General features: G+C 34.5%; 1 protein-coding gene and 1 pseudogene across 1 annotated transcript; both read left to right on the top strand.

Moving 5' to 3' along the window:
- The first annotated feature begins 6,318 nt into the window (after positions 1–6,318).
- LOC142555653 (BTB/POZ domain-containing protein At1g63850-like) lies at positions 6,319–10,006 on the top strand. Its single transcript, XM_075666654.1, has 2 exons — positions 6,319–7,435; positions 8,924–10,006. The coding sequence occupies exons 1-2, from the start codon at positions 6,458–6,460 to the stop codon at positions 9,863–9,865; spliced, it is 1,920 nt and encodes a 639-aa protein (XP_075522769.1). The 5' UTR covers positions 6,319–6,457; the 3' UTR covers positions 9,866–10,006.
- A 4,296-nt stretch (positions 10,007–14,302) lies between these two features.
- On the top strand, positions 14,303–17,597 carry LOC142555652 (homeobox protein BEL1 homolog; annotated as a pseudogene).
- Positions 17,598–17,986: the final 389 nt, after the last annotated feature.

Genomic DNA, 17,986 nt, shown 5'->3' with positions numbered 1-17,986 from the left:
ATCATTTCATTATTTTATCCTCAAAACCAAACGTAGCCTAAAAGACACATCACGTCAGTTTTTCAGTTAAAAAAAAAGATTAAAATTGAAAAAAAAATTCATGAATACATAGCTTTTTTTAAAAAAAAAAAAAGATTAAGACCATAAATTAAACGATTGATACTACGAAAAAAATAACATGCACAAAAACGTTATTTCAAAAACTTCCAATATAAACGATGAAAAACTTAGCTAGATCAAACCACCTAAAAGATCTAACACATGAATACATAGCTTTTTTAAATACATAGCTAGACGTGATATATAGGGCCAGTGATTAGGACAAATTATGGCCAGCAAGAGAATGAGCCAATCACAAAGAGATTAAAATTGTATGGAATTACAGTAAGACACGAAGGCAGGCTCTGGCTTGAGCACGATGGAATAAAAACGAAGTTACAGCTATACACTCCTATTTTCTTTTCATCTGTTCCCTTCCTTTGTCACCTGCTTTACTGTATAATCACGTACATTTTGTCTCGCCAAAGTTGTGGTGGATTCACTTCTTCTCTTAACTATTTAAAATTTATTTTAATAATTGCATCGGACATTGTAAATACAAAGGCAATGCCAATATATGATTTAAAATTCTACATATTTATGTATGTGATGTTGCTGAAATCCGGAATGGTAGTTGGAAGGTCGGATCTTTGTTTGGGGAGCTCGGATCAGACCTCTGAAGGGTAGCTAGGAGGTCGGATCTTTATTTGGGGAGCTCGGATCGGTCCTTCGAAATCTGGAAGCACAAACATGAGTGTTAGAAGAGGGCCGGAACGTTGTTCCGACGTAGCCCCTCCGATGCTCAAGTCAGAGAACAGAAAACTGAGAGAATAATGTGTGTGCTGAGAGAATGTGAATATATGAATCCATAAACAATGAACGAAACCTGATATTTATAAGAGGATGATAGAGTCCTGATTTGATATATTTAGATCCACATAATCTTGTGCAAGATTTGGTTATATTATGTACAAGATTTGGTTTAGATCTTGTTGGGCTTGATTTCTGTGGGCGACCCGTTAATATTTAGGTAAGAGCTCTCAGAGACATGAGCCCGCGAAGGATCTCATTTTCTTGGGAGCTCGGCGTGGGAGGTCGGCCAAAGCATTCCCAATCGGCGTGAAAGCACCCTATGGGAGGTCGGCTCGACTTCGCTCTTGGAGGTCGGCATGTGAGGTCGGCGGTGGAGGTCGGCCATCTCATTGATCGACGAGATTGTGAATATGGGAGGTCGGTCTGGATGACCTCCCGGATGACCTTCCACCAGCTTCATGTGAATGAGATGACCTCCTGATGGGCTCTGTCTCGAAGATGACCTGCCGAGGCTTTCCGAGTACTTTTATGGGCTCTCTTTTTGGGCTACCGAGAGTGGGTCGAACCCATCTCCGGTCCGGGGTATCAGTATGCATGATTTTTTTTATTAGTTTCTTATACATGTTTTTTTCCTTCCCATTTTTCACTCCATAAAACTTCATTAATTGTTATATTTTGTCAAATACTGAGGGCCTTAAATGGTGGAACAATCAAGAATACATGGCAACGTGAATGTGATAATGTGCCATATGTGGCATCGATACGGATGTGCATTATTTGTCATAGTTTTTAAGTGAGTGATTATTTATTTTGGATAATTAATGTACATTTGAATTTTAAGAGTTTGTTCAATTTGGGATAAGAAATACAGACCAACTCCCTCTTCGTCTATGGTTTTCAAGTTTCAACCTTACAAGATTTATTTTAAATAAATCATTCCTACAGTCACTTAAAGTCGAAGAAAATGTCAAATGTGTGAATTTCGACAAATTCCCAGATAGAGTTTTAGAGCGGATAAGGTTTCATCGTGTAGTAAGAATAATCCAACCAATGTCATGTTAAGATGTTATCCGTGGACCATATATATATATATATATATATATATATATATATATAATAGGAAAAATCTAAAATCTTTATATTATTTCTCTCCAATCTTGTAAAAAATATAAACTAATTTTATGTTATTCTTGTAACTAAAATAGATTTCATAATATATAAATATTTTTTGTTAAATTTTGGGCCAGATCATCGTGAGAATTGTAAGGATTTATTTGTTTTCGTTCTCTAAGACTCGTAAAAAGTTTTGTTTTGGAAATGCTCAGGAATGATTAGATACCACTGCAGCGTATATTTAATATTAGAAATAAGAAATTCATTTTGAGAAAACAAAAAATAAAATATCATCATTATTATTATTATAATAATATATAATACATAACCTAGGTTTGCAAAGGTGGCCCACTTAAGTAAAGGACCAAATTGATGGGACGGGATTACAGATAACGATTTCAGCAGAGGATGAGTAATATTTGTGGGTCAAATGGGGGGCACGTGAGATGTTGGTTATCTTTTATAATTTTGTACCTAACATGTCCAGGAAATTGTACAGTTTTTTCCTTTTAAAGAATAAAATAAATAAAATAATAAAAACCAACAATTTTCAAATTTCATGTGACTTCTTGCAGGGAGATGCACAGCCCTTCTTTTCTTGAACTTTAATTCATGTTAAAAATACTGACGCCATCCACTCTTTACAGATACTCCAGCACACCTTTCTTTCCTGTTAAATTAGTTTCATTGATGACGAAAGAAACTAATTAATTGCAATCCCCATCCTTTAAAATTGTGTTCCTAGAAATTCATCTAATTAATTGCAATCCCCATCCTTTAAAATTGTGTTCCTAGAAATTCATCTAATTAATTGCAATCCCCATCCTTTAAAATTGTGTTCCTAGAAATTCATCGACATGGTTAATAAGATGTTACACGTTAGATATTGCATCCAATCGTAATACACACTAATGATAGGTTGAACTCAACTGATTCGTGCTTAACGTGTAGTTTATAAATAAGTTAGATATGAATTTAAAATAATAAACTTAGAATTTATATTAAACCCGTTTGAATGTTGGATCAAATCGTCGCCCCCTACTCGATTTTGACCTCAAATCAATATTATGGAAATTTTGGGCCGTAATACGTTAAATTTCCAGGACCTTTCTTATTGGGCCAATAAATGGTTAACTGAACGATTGTTAGCCCATTTTTTTTGTGACCCGACTAGTATTTAAGATCTTAAGGAAAACCAAAACCTACGACAAAAATATACACACATTTACCACGGAAAAATAAGTGTCGTAAGTGTGTTAAAATTATTGATTCTATTATGTACTTTAGTATTTTTGTTTTGGCGAGGAATTTCAATATGATAATGTGGATTTTTATACTTAGGGACGTTTATATATTCTCATCTTTCGAAACAATATCGACCAAACCCGTAATTTGTGGGTCATCGTCTTGCGATTCATCAAAGGCGCGAATGAAAATTTTCATGTGACTAGTGAATTATTGGATTCAATCGAGTGATCGGGATCTATGTATAACTCATTTACTGCACACAAGGGATCTTCTACTTTGCATAAGATGAGATCCACATGATTCAATAGTGGTACTTCGCACGTCACCGGATCCGTGATTTTATTATTATTACGTAGTATAATTAATGTTTAACAAAAACAATTTAGAGCCCAAAACTTTTCATGTATTTCGGGTGTGACAACTGTGGCAATTTTGTTTTGTTGACGGCTAGATGTCAAGGTTTGAATTCAAAATTTGGAATGGCTGATTTTATTGTGTAGTTTGGTTTGGTGAAAAAAAAAAACACACACACACACATTGGATTTAAAGTGCAAATATGCATCTGTGTCGTTTAAATATATACAAACAAAAGAAAAAGGTAAAGTGTCACATTTCATTCAGCCTTTCAAAGATTACTAGACTCGGTTGAGTAAAAAGAAGCCATCTTGATTCTTGAGCGTTTAAAAAGTGAAGAAAACAATCTAGTAGTCAGTTGGTTTGTGTCAGAGTTCCCAGATATTTATATATTATACTGGTTTGATACAAAATTATATATTGAATAAATTAAAGTGCAAACAATATATAATATATATACAAGAGTAGTTAAATTTGCTTTTGGTCCTAGTCTACATTAATAAATTAAAAATTTTATATACAGATAATTTCATTTTGGCCACCCGCTGTTATTGAATGTTGCAATAAATGGAATTAAGAATGTTCAGCATGCCTTGTGCACTACTCCGCTGGCAACTTTGGTAGTAATCAATTATGGGATTAGTTAATTGCTACCATTTCTGACTTTGCAATAAATGGAATTGAGAATGTTAATTGTGTTGTCATAGTCCAGTAAACAAATAAGTTGCAAAGAAAATTGTATGCCGCAATAATTTTAAATAAAACATCGAAAAAGGCACTAGTTTGCAAGAAATATTTTATATTTTTCCGAGGGACTATTTTTTTTAAAAAAAAATAGCGAATGGTCCCTTTAAAGTAATGTCTTTTGCATCATGTGGTGTGGTGGTTCTTTTTGATACTAGGAAAACTAAGTGTGTATTGTTGTTATCTTTTAGTTCTATTTGTTCGAAGAATTTTGGATTTAGCGAAAACTTGTTCTTTTTTAATACCATGAGAGTTTTGTTTTAATGCGAAATGTGGATACGAACTCGGTTTTTCTGAGGTCATTTAGAGTCGAAGTTATTTGTTCTGCTTACATAAACATATTTTCGAAAGGTAAGTAAGCGCCGTAGGTTAGTGAAGTATGATTGAATCTCAAAAGAAAAAAATCAATATTTTGAGCAAAGAAAATTTTATCTTAAGTTTCACCGGCTAACAGTTTAAATTCAAAGATTTTTATCTAGGAGATATTCAAGTTAATGTTATTCTATGATATTTTATATAATATATTGCTAATTTGTAATAAAATTACAGTATATAAAATATTTGAGTTATCTACAATTAAAACTATTGATATATTGTTTGAGTGTAATAACTACAACAGTTGAGTAGAGAAATCGAAACATAACGTTTGAGTTATTGTACGATTTAAAAGATTTGAGTTGCACCGCTACAATCAGCTATAGTTTTTGGTAAACCTGCAAAGTCTTGATCCTATAATTAGTATCAGATAAAAAGGCAAGAGTTCAATTCTCGTTGATTATAAGAAGTGCAATTGTTAGAGTATAGTTTTTTGGAAACTTTGAAATATTTGATTTGCATTGTTACCACCAACTATAATTTTTGGTAAACCGACAAACGATCGGTCCTACAATTTAATTACCAAACCAAGATTTTATGTGAAGGGGTCGAATTAAAGCTTCTAAACTCGAAAAATTTAAAGAGAGCAAATCACATTATTGTAAATGTGAAATACAAACAAAATGAAGCATTGACATCACCTTCCAAGTATGGAATATTCCTAGTTCTTGATTGGCCATAGTAATGTTCTATTGTGCTATAGTGATGCCCAAAGAGACAAGGTTCTTTATGAAAATTGTCCAAAGCAATCGGCACACCTCTGTTAAAATATAATCATAGACAATAAACAAAAGACGTAAAGGATGCCCAAAACACATAAAATCGGTGGGGTTTCAAATGTCCGTTGGGGATTTTTCCTCCCTTTTTGTATCTAATCTGGTGAATTCCAATGCTTCCTGGCAAAGCCAAACCAAAATCTAATAATGCTCAATAATTTGCCAACCATAGCTTACAATTCCATTTTATCTAAACTTCTCATTCAAGGGATGTGCAAAATCAAGTTATCAGCTACTCTAAAGACCACAATTTAATTATATCATCACTTGATTTCGGCTCCAAAAAAAAATATTGACAAGTGTTCAAATATAAAAAATATATATGCACTCAACATTTCATATGGTATATTTCTCAATTTGATGCCATTGAAAAGAAGTCCACTCGAATTCATTAATTATTTACTTAATAGAGTAACACAAACATATCCCTAACGTATTTATGCATGTTATTCTATACATATGTGAATCTCAAATCGAATCAAATCCTCTGAGCAAGACAGGTTGAAATTCCATTTACAAAGAGAGGTATTCATGTCTTACATACCAGGAATAGGAAAGATACAGATAAATTTAAGTAACATTTTCTTGCTTTTTACTTATATTTCGGTCTTAGTACCGAAGCATTGTCTTCACTGACCATTTACAAAAACTATCCCATATTATTATCAATTTTGCTTGAATCAACCTTGATGAGTAAGTAAGTACATCTTACTTATTTTAAAAATTTTATAACAAGAGGAATAAAGCTGAAGGACCACATTAAAAATCCATTACTCAGCTCATATCAATATAATCATCAATCTTGCCATCTCTGTTTTCGTTTATCTAACTCAAATACCCCACTTTTCTGTCTTGTTTCAATCACCATTCTGTCTCTACTTTGCGAAATATGGTGATGAGGCCAATGGATCCCTGAAGCTAAATGACAAAAACACCCCCCCAAAACACCCACACGCTGACCCAAGTACTAAACACACTGACACTTCTTCAATCATATGGCAGCTACCGCCACTCATATCAAAGCCCAAACCCAACCAGCCAAACTCAACCGCCGCCGCTACCGTGAGACTACTATCACCACCACTGGTTGCGCCGCTTTGGACTCGACACCCTCAACTTCTACTTCCACCCCTTGTACAACCGAAAACCTTTATAAAAGCCGACAGCTTGACACTCCCATTGTAGTTTCTCCAGGCAATTCTTGGTGTTGCTCAGCCTCCAAACAGCCACCTTCATCGCCGGTTGAAACCACGCCTACGTCATCACTAGTGTCCTACCCCTTTCCACTCTCTTCCCCCATTGATCTCAAATTTCGGCACTCACCCTCCACCATGGACTCCTACACCATCACGAACACTGTCAATGGCGGCCCCAATCCCGCGGTTGATAATTTTTCGTCATCGTTCAGTAAATTTAACTCCGTACTTACCGCTGGACTTCTCAACCCAACGTCACCCCCTCCGTTTGTGGATAAAACCCGTTCAAGCCCAACCCTTTTCGAAATGATGTCCAATGAACCCGATTGCCACCTCAAAGCCTCAACCCTTGTACCTAACGGTGTTGTTCCGTTTGAGAACCCCCAAAGCTCGAAGCTTTCTGCAAACCCACAGCCCCAAGACAAGAAGGCGCTAATGCAGCAGCGTTTATTGGATCTTCTGGCTTCGAGGAGCCCCGGAAACCAGTTTAATGATATGGGTACTGGCGATGTGAAGCTGACTTTAAGTTCCAAGGATGGGTTTAGCGTCTCTATGAGTGTACATAGACAGATCCTTGTGGCTCATAGCAGATTTTTTGCTTTGAAATTGAATGAGAAGTGGGTTAAGCAGCAGCGCAGTATGGGGCCATACATTGTGGAGATAGCGGATTGTGATGATATTGAAGTTTATATTGAGAGTCTTAGGCTAATGTATTGTAAGGATTTGAGGAAGAAGCTGATGAGGGAAGATGTTCCACGAGTGTTGGGTATTCTCAAGGTGAGTCTTGCATGCTCTCAGAAATCGCTAATCTGCATTTCTTCGATGTAGTTGAACCTTTATATTTGTTAAATATATGCAAATCTAGTCATAGGTGGTGAAAGTTGATCCAGAATTGAAAATTAAGTGAATGAATGGAGAAAAGTGCAAGGTTGTGAATGGAAAAATAGAACATTGGAGATGAACATAACTGTATTGAAGGATAAGCTGGATAATAAAGATGAGATAGTTATGTTTAAGTGGCGATCAATTTGCTAACAAATAAGAACTTAAAATGTGATGGATTAGCTCGCCAGATCTTAGAGCTAGATCACTTTCCTATTTGAGTTCCACTGATGCATAAACTGCTGTTTTTTTGGAATTTAATGTGTGGTAGATGTAAGTCAAGTTGTAGATATCCACATATGCATGGTGCAGTTTATGAATATTGAAGTTGCTATAATTGGCTGGAATTTTACTCGAATCTGGTAGCTGTGGAATGGGGTTTTTGTCTTTGCCAGTATGTTCTGATCCCAAATCGATTCCATGAGCAGTTGTAGAATGGTTAATAAGTTAGAGACTATATCCTCCCTAGTAGACTGGTACTGGGGTTTCGCCGGCTATACTGTTGAACTTATCGCCTAACTTATTGATCGTGATGTTAAAACACTCTACTTGTGTTTCGGTGTTTCATCATAGGAGTAATCTTTACAAACCCTTATATGCAATAATGTAAGTGAAACAGGGTAGCGGGTATCTGGCGCATCAATCCCCATTCTGGATTGCATCTGTACAAAAACTTGTCTGAACCCAATAAAAGCTTGAAAGATAAATTAAGTTTCAACTATGGTCTTTATGAGAATCTTATCGTAGAATGTTATTTTTAAGTAAAATATATTTTCCATTTCTGTATCTATTCATGTTGATTTGTTCCAATTTTCCAATGCATGGTATAGTATTTCCAACTGCACATGGACCTATAAAACATTGGAAAATTAATCTTGATTGACTGACAGTGGACCTGAGATTTAGAGAATGAAACTTGATTGGAAGCGATATTTTTTGTGTTTGATTTTTGCCAGCCTACTTTCTCATCATAGGAATGGAAATCAAGACTGAGCAAATGCCTCAGAGTTTTAGGAATTTTATTTCTTTCAATCAAGTCCCTGAAAATATGATTTTCTTCAATATCTAGATTCCTTAGAGTAGTCCTTTTTGCTCTCAAGATGACTTCACCAACAAACTTTGACTTGAAATGGTTGACTTTGTTTACAGTTTCACTCACTCTTACCTATATTTCTATTCCATGATTTTTTTTACAATTATTTTCATTCAATGTCTCATCGTTTCTATTCCATGATTTTTTTTACAATTATTTTCATTCAATGTCTCATCGTAGATAAACCATTTATTATTATTGAATTGTGAACAGATGAATGATTGTTGTTGGATTATTAAGCTAAACTCCACAGTTATGTTGTAAAAATATGGTAAATGTCTTGTAATTAGGTCTCATCGGCAATTGAATTTGATGCTGGCGTGTTGTCTTGCTTGGAGTACTTGGAGGCTGCTCCATGGGCTGAAGATGAAGAAGAGAAGGTAGCTTCCTTGTTATCAGAGCTTCGTCTCGAAGGGGTTGGAGCTGTGGAAGTTTTGAAGAGGGTTTCTGTTGATGTTACCACAGGGGTGGAATACGGAAATGATAATGAAGAATTGCTTCTCAAGCTTTTGCACGCAGTTCTTGAAGGAAAAGACGAGAAAGCTAGGAGAGAGATGAAAATTTTGGTTGCCAAAATGCTTCGTGAGAATTCATCCCACACAGATTTGAGAAAGGAGTCGTTATACTCGGCTTGTGACGGGTGCCTGAACTTTCTTCGGCAATATTTTCTGAAAGCGGCAGAAGAAGCAACACAGAATGTTGGCCAGATAGCCAGACAGGCTGATAATTTGCATTGGCTTTTGGATATATTGATTGATAGACAGATTGCTGAGGAGTTTTTGAAGATATGGGCATCACAGTCTGAGTTAGCTGAGGCTCATTCGAAAGTGCCGGTCATTCACCGATACGAAGTCAGCAGAGTTACGGCCAGATTTTTTGTTGGGATTGGTAAGGGGCAACTATTAGCCTCTAAAGACGTTAGGTGCATGCTTTTGCGGACTTGGTTGGTGCCTTTTTATGATGATTTTGGATGGATGCGGAGGGCATCCAAAGGTCTTGATCGACATTTAATTGAAGATGGTCTTAGCAACACAATATTAACTTTGCCGATGCCCTGGCAGCGAGAGATTTTTCTGTCATGGTTCAATAGGTTTCTTAATGCTGGTGATGATTGTCCAAATATCCAGAGAGGATTTCAAGTTTGGTGGAGAAGGGCTTTTTGGAGGCGAAATGGAGAGCCTGAAATACCTCGACAAATGCGTATCACATCTGCCTCAATGGAGAACTCTTGAATTTGAGATTCAAGAGTCAGAACTTGACAAAGGATTTCGAGTTATTCCCTTTCTTTTGAAACTGAGCCGAAAAATTTGTTTTGGCCAATAGAGCTCTCAAAGTTTTAATTTCCCATGAATAAAAATATTTATATTACAATATTGACAAAAACTTGTCGGAGACGGTCTCACGGGTAGTATTTTGTGAGATGGATCTCTATTTGGGTCATCCATGAAAAAATATAACTTTTAATGCTAAGAGTATTACTTTTATTGTGAATATCATTAAGGTTGATCCGTCTTACAAATAAAGATTAGTGAAAACGTATCACAAGAGACCTACTCTACAACATTTTAATATGTAATATTTCTATTCATATCCATTCAACTAAATTTTTGAATGCATATTTGAATCGAGGACCATGTTACATGCATTCACAGCCTGCATGCAAACTGAAATTGAACACTTTTAATATTCATTATCAGAAAGCATTTGAATTCATAATATGATTCGATTGGTCCAATTGACATATTTTATTTTAAAATAAAAAAGCTGACTTACCAATGTCACCGTTATTTTACGGTCCTTAATTTGGTTCGAAATTAATTCTGGACTTTCATTTATTAATTTTTAGCCTTTGTCCACTGGCATACAGAGTAGGGGTCCATTTTCTACATATAAATAATAAATTTTTCAAGGACCACTCTATATATATATTTTGTTATTTGACAATTAATGCCGCCTACGACTGTTAAAAACATTAATATGATTATTTATTTTAGTTGTAGAAAAAAAGGGGGTGCTAGGAAGGAAAAATGGGATATCATATTCCACTCTATTTTTTAACATGAAAGCAAAAATTTGTGTGAGACGATCTTACGGATCGTATTTTGTGATACGGATCTCTTATTTGGGTCATTCATGAAAAATTATTATTTTTTATGCTAAGAATATTATTTTTTATTGTGAATATAGGTAGGGTTGACCCGTCTCACAAATAAAGATTCGTGAGACCGTCTCATAAGAGATCTAATCTAACCTGAGAGTAAAATCTCGATAAATTAATACTTGATATACATAATCACACATACTATATAATAATTTTTTTCGATTCGAAGTCGCTTTAAAATAAGTTAGTAATTTATAAAATGATTCTTTTATGAGAGCATGACACAAATATCATGAGATATCACTTTCATATAAATTGATAACTACCAAATTTACAAAAATAAATTACCACTATGTTTTTCAAGTACATATGAAACTACATACATCATTTTCTATGTAAAACATATATATTTATTTTTTTTTATGTTTTTTGTTCGAATTATATTTTTGTTTGTAATTTTTTTTTTATTTTGTTGTCTTTGACGGGCGATAAGTTTTTTTGGATTATAAGGTGGTATATAATTTTTTAGGGGAATATTTGATGAAGAAACCAAATGTGATTTTTATCCATGAGTATTTCATTATAATATAATAAAAATAATAAATATACAAATATAGATATTATAATAGCCTCCTTGTTGATTGGTGGTCAAGATATCGACACTTTTTTCATGCCATTGGCCGATTGGCGCACACTTTGTCTTGTTTCATTTTCCAAATTGATTAGTCATATGATTAGGAAAAAATGATATTATTGACAACAATGACATTTAATCAACCAAATTAAGTGAAGATGTCAATAAGTACTTTTCAAAGGAGAAATATAGGCAAGTTTTTTCTATTTTTTTTATTTTTTTGGAGTGGATAATTGTGAAAGATATATATATATTCACTTTGCATTTTGAACTATGAAATTAACTTATGAGTGTATTTGGGTCTTAAGCTCAACGGTCTATTTTGTGTACACAAATTTTTATTATTATTTTTGACGATGATGGATCTCGCAGTCGTTATATTCGATGAACGTAAATCATTGGGTTAATGCATTGATATGCAAATCACTCTTATTAGATAAACTGCACTTGTCAAATCACTACAAGAAAAATGTCATACGACAACGGTTTTTAACCGTTGTCGTAGCCATTTTAAAATTGTTGTTAAAGCCAGTGTTATTAAATGTCCGCTCAAATACAACGGTTTTTTAGCGTTGTCATAGCTACAATTTGCGACGGTTTTTAAAACCGTCGCAAATGAAAAAACGTTGTCGAAACTATAATTTGCGACGGTTTCAAAAACCGTCGCAAAAGATATTTGCAACGGTCAGCATATAACCACCGTCGCTAATTAGCAACTAATCAAGGACCCGTCGCTATATTTAGCGACGGTTTACTAAACACTGTCGCTACATTTAGCGACGGAATTGGGCAAAACCGTCTCTATTTAGCGACGGTTTATACATTCCGTCGCTAATATTTTAGGTAAAATAAAAAAAAATTTAAGAATTTAATAAATCTGTGTTTTGAATTGGTACAATAGTGAAAGAGATAAAAAAATTTAAAAGTCGTGAAGTGATAAAATCGTGTAAGAGATAAAAATTTTAATTGTTTTGAAATGATAAAAAAATCGTGTAAGAGATAAAAATTTTAAGTATTGTAAAGTGGTAAAATCGTGTAAGAGGTAAAAATTTTAAGTGTTGTGAAGTTATAAAATAGTGTAAGTGAGAAAAATTTTAATTGTTGTGAAGTGATATGGAAGAAATTGAAGCAAATTTGCATGTATTTATAGAGAGTGATGAAAGAAAATGGGGGGAAGTTTAGGCGGGAATGAATTTTTTTGAAAATAGCGACAGTTGTACTTAAACCGTCGCAAAATTCTAAATCGGCGACAGTTAAATATAATTTGTCGCTTGATTTAGCGACGGTTTATATGTAACGGTCGCCAACTTTAGCAACGGTTTTGGAAAACCCGTCGCTATTTTTAAACATACGACAGTTTTCTTTAGCTGTCGCTAAATTTAGCGACGGTTACGATTGAACTGTCGCCGATTTATAACGTTGCGACGGTTTATGTAAATCCGTCGCTAATTTTAGCGACAGTGAAAGAACAAACCGTCGCTAAATATGCCACAAAAACGTTTTTCTCTAAAACCGTTGTCGAATCTCCCAAAAAAAACGCTAATAGACAACGGTTTATAAAACCGTTGTCTTTTGACCCTAAAAAACGCTCAAAGACAACGTTTTATAAAACCGTTGTCTTTGATTCTAAAAACCGTTGTCTTTTGCCTCTAAAAGACAACGGTTTTATGTATGATAGCCTGAGAAAATGTTGGTAAGGGATCAAACTTATTAACTTTGATAAACTGCACTTGTCAAATCTTGCGCAACATGCATGATAGCCCAAGAAAATGTTGGTAAGGGATCGAACTTATTAATTTTGGTTAAACAGTCACATGATCATTCAACTCGGACAACTCTAAAGAGCTATGCAAATTAGTTATATGACCGATTTCTTAGTGGTAACAAATGAATTTGTTCAAGTAAAGGAAGCAATATCTATCAAGTAAAGGAAGCAATTTTGAGATTCAATTATTGGATAATTATCGTCAATTTATTTTGTTTGATTATGATAATGTCAAAATATAATTCTAGAAAATGAAGAAAAAAATTGCACATGGTCCCAATTAGGAAGGATGGAGGAAAAGGATAAAAACAGAAGACTGGTGAAAGGCCTTGATTAATGGATGCTTTAATTAGAATTAGTTGGAACACATGGACAACTTCATCTCATATGGTCTCACAGGGACTAATATTCCACAACGTAATATTGATATATAAAATAATTAAATCAATATATGTAATATAAAAAACACTTATAATATCAGATTTTAATGTATTATCTTATTACTAAAATCATAAATATTTTAGAAAATAAATGCACATGAACCAAGATAGGAAATTATAAGATTAATTTAACCTATCAATTATCGCTGGACGGGTGGTTTAATAGATAAAAATTATATAAGAAAAAAGCCAGACCATTCCAAGCCCTCAAAATTTGTTTCCAGGAGGGATTATTTATCTAACATATATGCCACAATTATTTGTGAAATATAACAAAAATAGGGATCATAATATATATACACACCGAATTTTACTGTTGCATTGAAATTTGATCAGAACACAGCTGCCACACAACACAGGTCAATGCAACAACCCCTGTCTGAAAAAGCCTGCGACATAGTATATACATCTACTGATTAGCTCGAGTCTTGGGATTCGTAGGTTTGATCGAAACAACCTTGTATGCAATTATCGCCTACATATGCACCGGCCGTTACTCTTTTTTTATGAACTTCTTGTAACAGGAAACTTTATGTACGAACAATTAAAGTTTAAAGCTTTTGTCTGTCTGTACACGTCGTATATACATACAAATGTGAATGTGTGTGTGTGGACGTATATATTAATCCACTCCTTGTAAAAAAAAGGGATATATTAATATAACTGTTGAGGTCACGATCAATGAACATGCCATATTTATTCCATTTGTATTTGGGATCAAAGATTTGTGTATCTCCTTTTCCTCTGTTTGCTTCCATGGCATGACTTTTCTTTTTGGGTAAATTCGAGTAAGTAACAAAAGTAAGGTCATATTTGCAGTGCAACTACCATTGGCTATATATTAAAGTGTACGTAACACTCATCTCATATATTGTACTTACCCTAAGCATCCCAACATAGTGCACACACAAAGAGGTACGTGTATGTCACAATAGGGAAAGAAAAAGATTCAATCAAAAAGTTACACAAAAATAAGCGTTTTTGGTTTCTTGTTAACAGATATATAGGTTGATATCTGTTCAGATAATGGTTGTTCTTTGATTGATGGGTTCGGATCTTGATCGGTTTTTCAGCTGGAGAATGGGGATTTTGTAGTACTTTCAGGGTTTGATTTTTGTACAAGAAGATCTGTGTATACATAGAGCAGTATATAAAAGTTTTTATATGGCTGATTCAATTGGGAATCAAAATCTGCAGGCTCATTTAGTGAATCACTTGCAAAGTTTTGAGCTCAATCCAGAGATATACAATTTGAGTACTTCAGGCATGGAGTTAATAGGGTTTCCTTCAAAGAATCTGAACCACGAAAACAGCTCAGTTTTCTGGAAAGGGTTCTCGAACAAGCCTGGAAACCATATCAGTTCACCTTCTTCTTTGAAAGGAATCAACGGGCCGGGTAGTTCTATCGAATACTATAAATCTGTTTTACCCAGGATTAATGATTCTTCGATGGTTTCACCAGTGAACTCTATTGTGGAATTTTCATCTTCGAGATGTGTTTTATCATGTGAAGGTAATGAAACGCCAAGCAAAGGTCTTTCACTCTCTCTCAGTTCATCAAATCCTTCGAGTATTGGTCTGCAATATTTAGAACTCATACAAGAAACTGATTTAAGGTTTGATCCATCAAGTTCTAGGTCAATTAATATGAATCGAGAACAACAGTACTATATGAAGCAAGAAAACCTTCAGTTTGGAAACTCAAAGTTCTTGGGGCCTATACAAGAGCTTTTGAACGAGTTCTGTAATCTCGGAACAGATAAAACTTATAGCTCAAAGCAAAAGATTCAGAAAACCAGTGAACGGCAGGATGAAAATGCCATGTCAAAGGAATCACTTTATGCTTTTGACCACTTGGAATTGCAGAACCGAACGACCAAGTTGCTTCAAATGCTTGAAGAGGTACATATATTTTAATTTCTTCCTTTGCAGATATTCATTTTCAGTACTTTTTTCACATATTTAGTTCTTGGGATGAACTTACTTTTTTTTCAACTGATTTAAATTAATACGGAAGGCTTTAAAATCTGAACCAACCTTGTGGATCGGGACTCTTTTCCATTAATGCATGCCCAGATGGAGAAAATATGGAGTTCCATTAAATTTCAGAACCTTCTGTTTCACACCAGTCTGTGTTATGTACCATCCGCCGGAAATTAATTACAAACATCATGAAAAGTTACAATTTTTTGGCATTTGACAAAAAAAATAACTTTTTTTGCCTACTGTTTTATTCATGTTAGCAATTTTTTTTGGGTGGTGGGGGTGAAGGTGGATAGAAGGTACAAGCACTACTGCGATCAGATGAAGGCGGTGGCATCATCATTTGAAGCGGTGGCTGGGAATGGAGCTGCGACTGTTTATTCAGCTTTAACGTCAAGAGCCGTGTCAAAACACTTTAGATGCCTTAAAGATGGAATTTTGAGTCAGATGAAGGCCACAGAGAAGGCAATGGGACACAAAGCTTCTGCAGTACCAGGCACAAGTAAAGGGGAAACACCAAGATTAAGACTTCTTGAACAAGCTTTGAGGCAACAGAGAGCATTCCAGCAAACGAGCATTACGGAAAATCATCCATGGAGGCCACAACGAGGCCTGCCAGAGAGATCGGTTTCTGTTCTTCGTGCTTGGCTTTTCGAGCATTTTCTCCACCCGTATTTGCTCTGATCTCTTGTTCATAATTGATATACCCGTGATGAATTGATAATTTTCAAGTATACTTATTCCTATTATACATATAAGTTGTGTACAATCTTGATCCGGCGAAGGAATAAAAAATGAAACATCCTGCTTGCTATTCTAACAGAACTCTAAGATTCTTGCTTGTTTTCAATCATTATTGTTGCAGACTCTAGCCTGTTTTTTTTTTTTGTTAGTTTCTGTTGAAATCCTTTAAGATTCCATTGTTCTTGTGTTCGTGTACATAGAGAGGTCTTAAGTTTATTTATTTATTTATTTTTATTAGTCTTTGTGATGAATTGATAATTTTTCTTGATTTGTACAGGTATCCAAATGATATAGATAAACACACTTTAGCACGCCAAACAGGTCTCTCGAGAAGCCAGGCGAGTCCTTTCAGCCTATATTATGTTATTCAAGATCAAGAATTTATTTATGTAATCAAGGAAACATATGCATCTGTATCTCTTCTTCAACAAATCTCCTATAATATTATTTTATCAGATGTTACTCTATGACATTATTTTCTTGTCATGTACGATAAACTTTCTCTCTCTTTTTCAGGTCTCCAATTGGTTCATTAATGCTAGAGTAAGGCTATGGAAACCCATGGTGGAGGAAATGTACTTGGAAGAATTTAAAGATCATCAGGATGGCGTACAGGGCGCTGATCAGAATGACCATGAGTTTCTGAATCAAAATCTTTCATGGAATGAAGATCAGAAGCCAACACATGATCAGTTGGTTAGAAGTCATTCCGAATCTCTATCTTCCATTCTCAACATTCCTGAGAAAAATGGCGGAAAAAGTAACAAAACCCTTGAAAATGAAGTAAAGAATAATTGTTCTGGTGGAGTTGGGGACTCTTTTGGTGCCATAGAATTGGACTTCTCATCATACCCTTATCAGTCAGCAGCCGCGGGAGGTGGAACCCCAACCATGTCGTATGCAGGAGGCAGTGGGGTGTCTTTGACATTGGGCTTATACCAGCATGGCTTGCAAAGCTCACTTTTTTACCCTAGATATGATATGGAAGATTGTCAAACAGTACAGTATTCAATCTTGGACGGTGAAAACAGATTTTACACTACAGGAATGTGATGGGAACGCAGTTGCTACATGATTTGGCTGGATAGCTGTCTTTTTTTATGGGGCAAAACAAATCGAAAAATATCTATGTTTTGTCGGTGTGTTTGATAAGGAGTAAATTCATATATACTTCATGCATGCATGTGGTATACTATATAGGGAAAGGTAAATTACACTTATATATATGTAATTTGTTGAAAGTAATTGCTAATTAGGTGGCAATTAGAAGAATGTTAATGAGTTTTTTTCAAAGGTTTGCATTTTCTTTTAATGAACTCCGTGATTTATTGATTATAAATTACAAATAATTGAATGGTAGAAATCTTTTTTTTTCCTCTCAATTTTAGTCGATTCAACCTAGTTGATGTCGGTTACGTTTTTAATAGACTAATTAAATAGAAATGATTAAACATTTAAAACTGATGTTTTTTTAAAAAAGGTTTTTTATGTTACTATGTTGTGACATCAAATGATTATAAGGATATTATTAAATGAGAATTAACACTTGACTTTTAAAACTATGTTGCCATATGTACGTTTGGATTGTTCTACCAAACATTAACAATTATTATTTATTGAATCTCAACAATCTCGGGTTTTTTTTAAGAATAATTTAATTTTTAAAATTAATTTCAAAAATAATTT

Source organism: Primulina tabacum, chromosome 9 (assembly GCF_025594145.1).
Source record: "Primulina tabacum isolate GXHZ01 chromosome 9, ASM2559414v2, whole genome shotgun sequence".
NCBI lineage: Eukaryota > Viridiplantae > Streptophyta > Magnoliopsida > Lamiales > Gesneriaceae > Primulina > Primulina tabacum.
Note: the sequence above shows the minus strand (reverse complement) of the source record. Positions and strands in the feature narration are given on the sequence as shown.

Bases quoted from the DNA above. Each gene is read 5' to 3' on its own strand.
- LOC142555653 (XM_075666654.1), top strand. From the start codon at position 6,458: ATGGCAGCTACCGCCACTCATATCAAAGCCCAAACCCAACCAGCCAAA. The intron at 7,436-8,923 runs GTGAGTCTTGCA...TCTTGTAATTAG, and splicing joins GAGTGTTGGGTATTCTCAAG to GTCTCATCGGCAATTGAATT.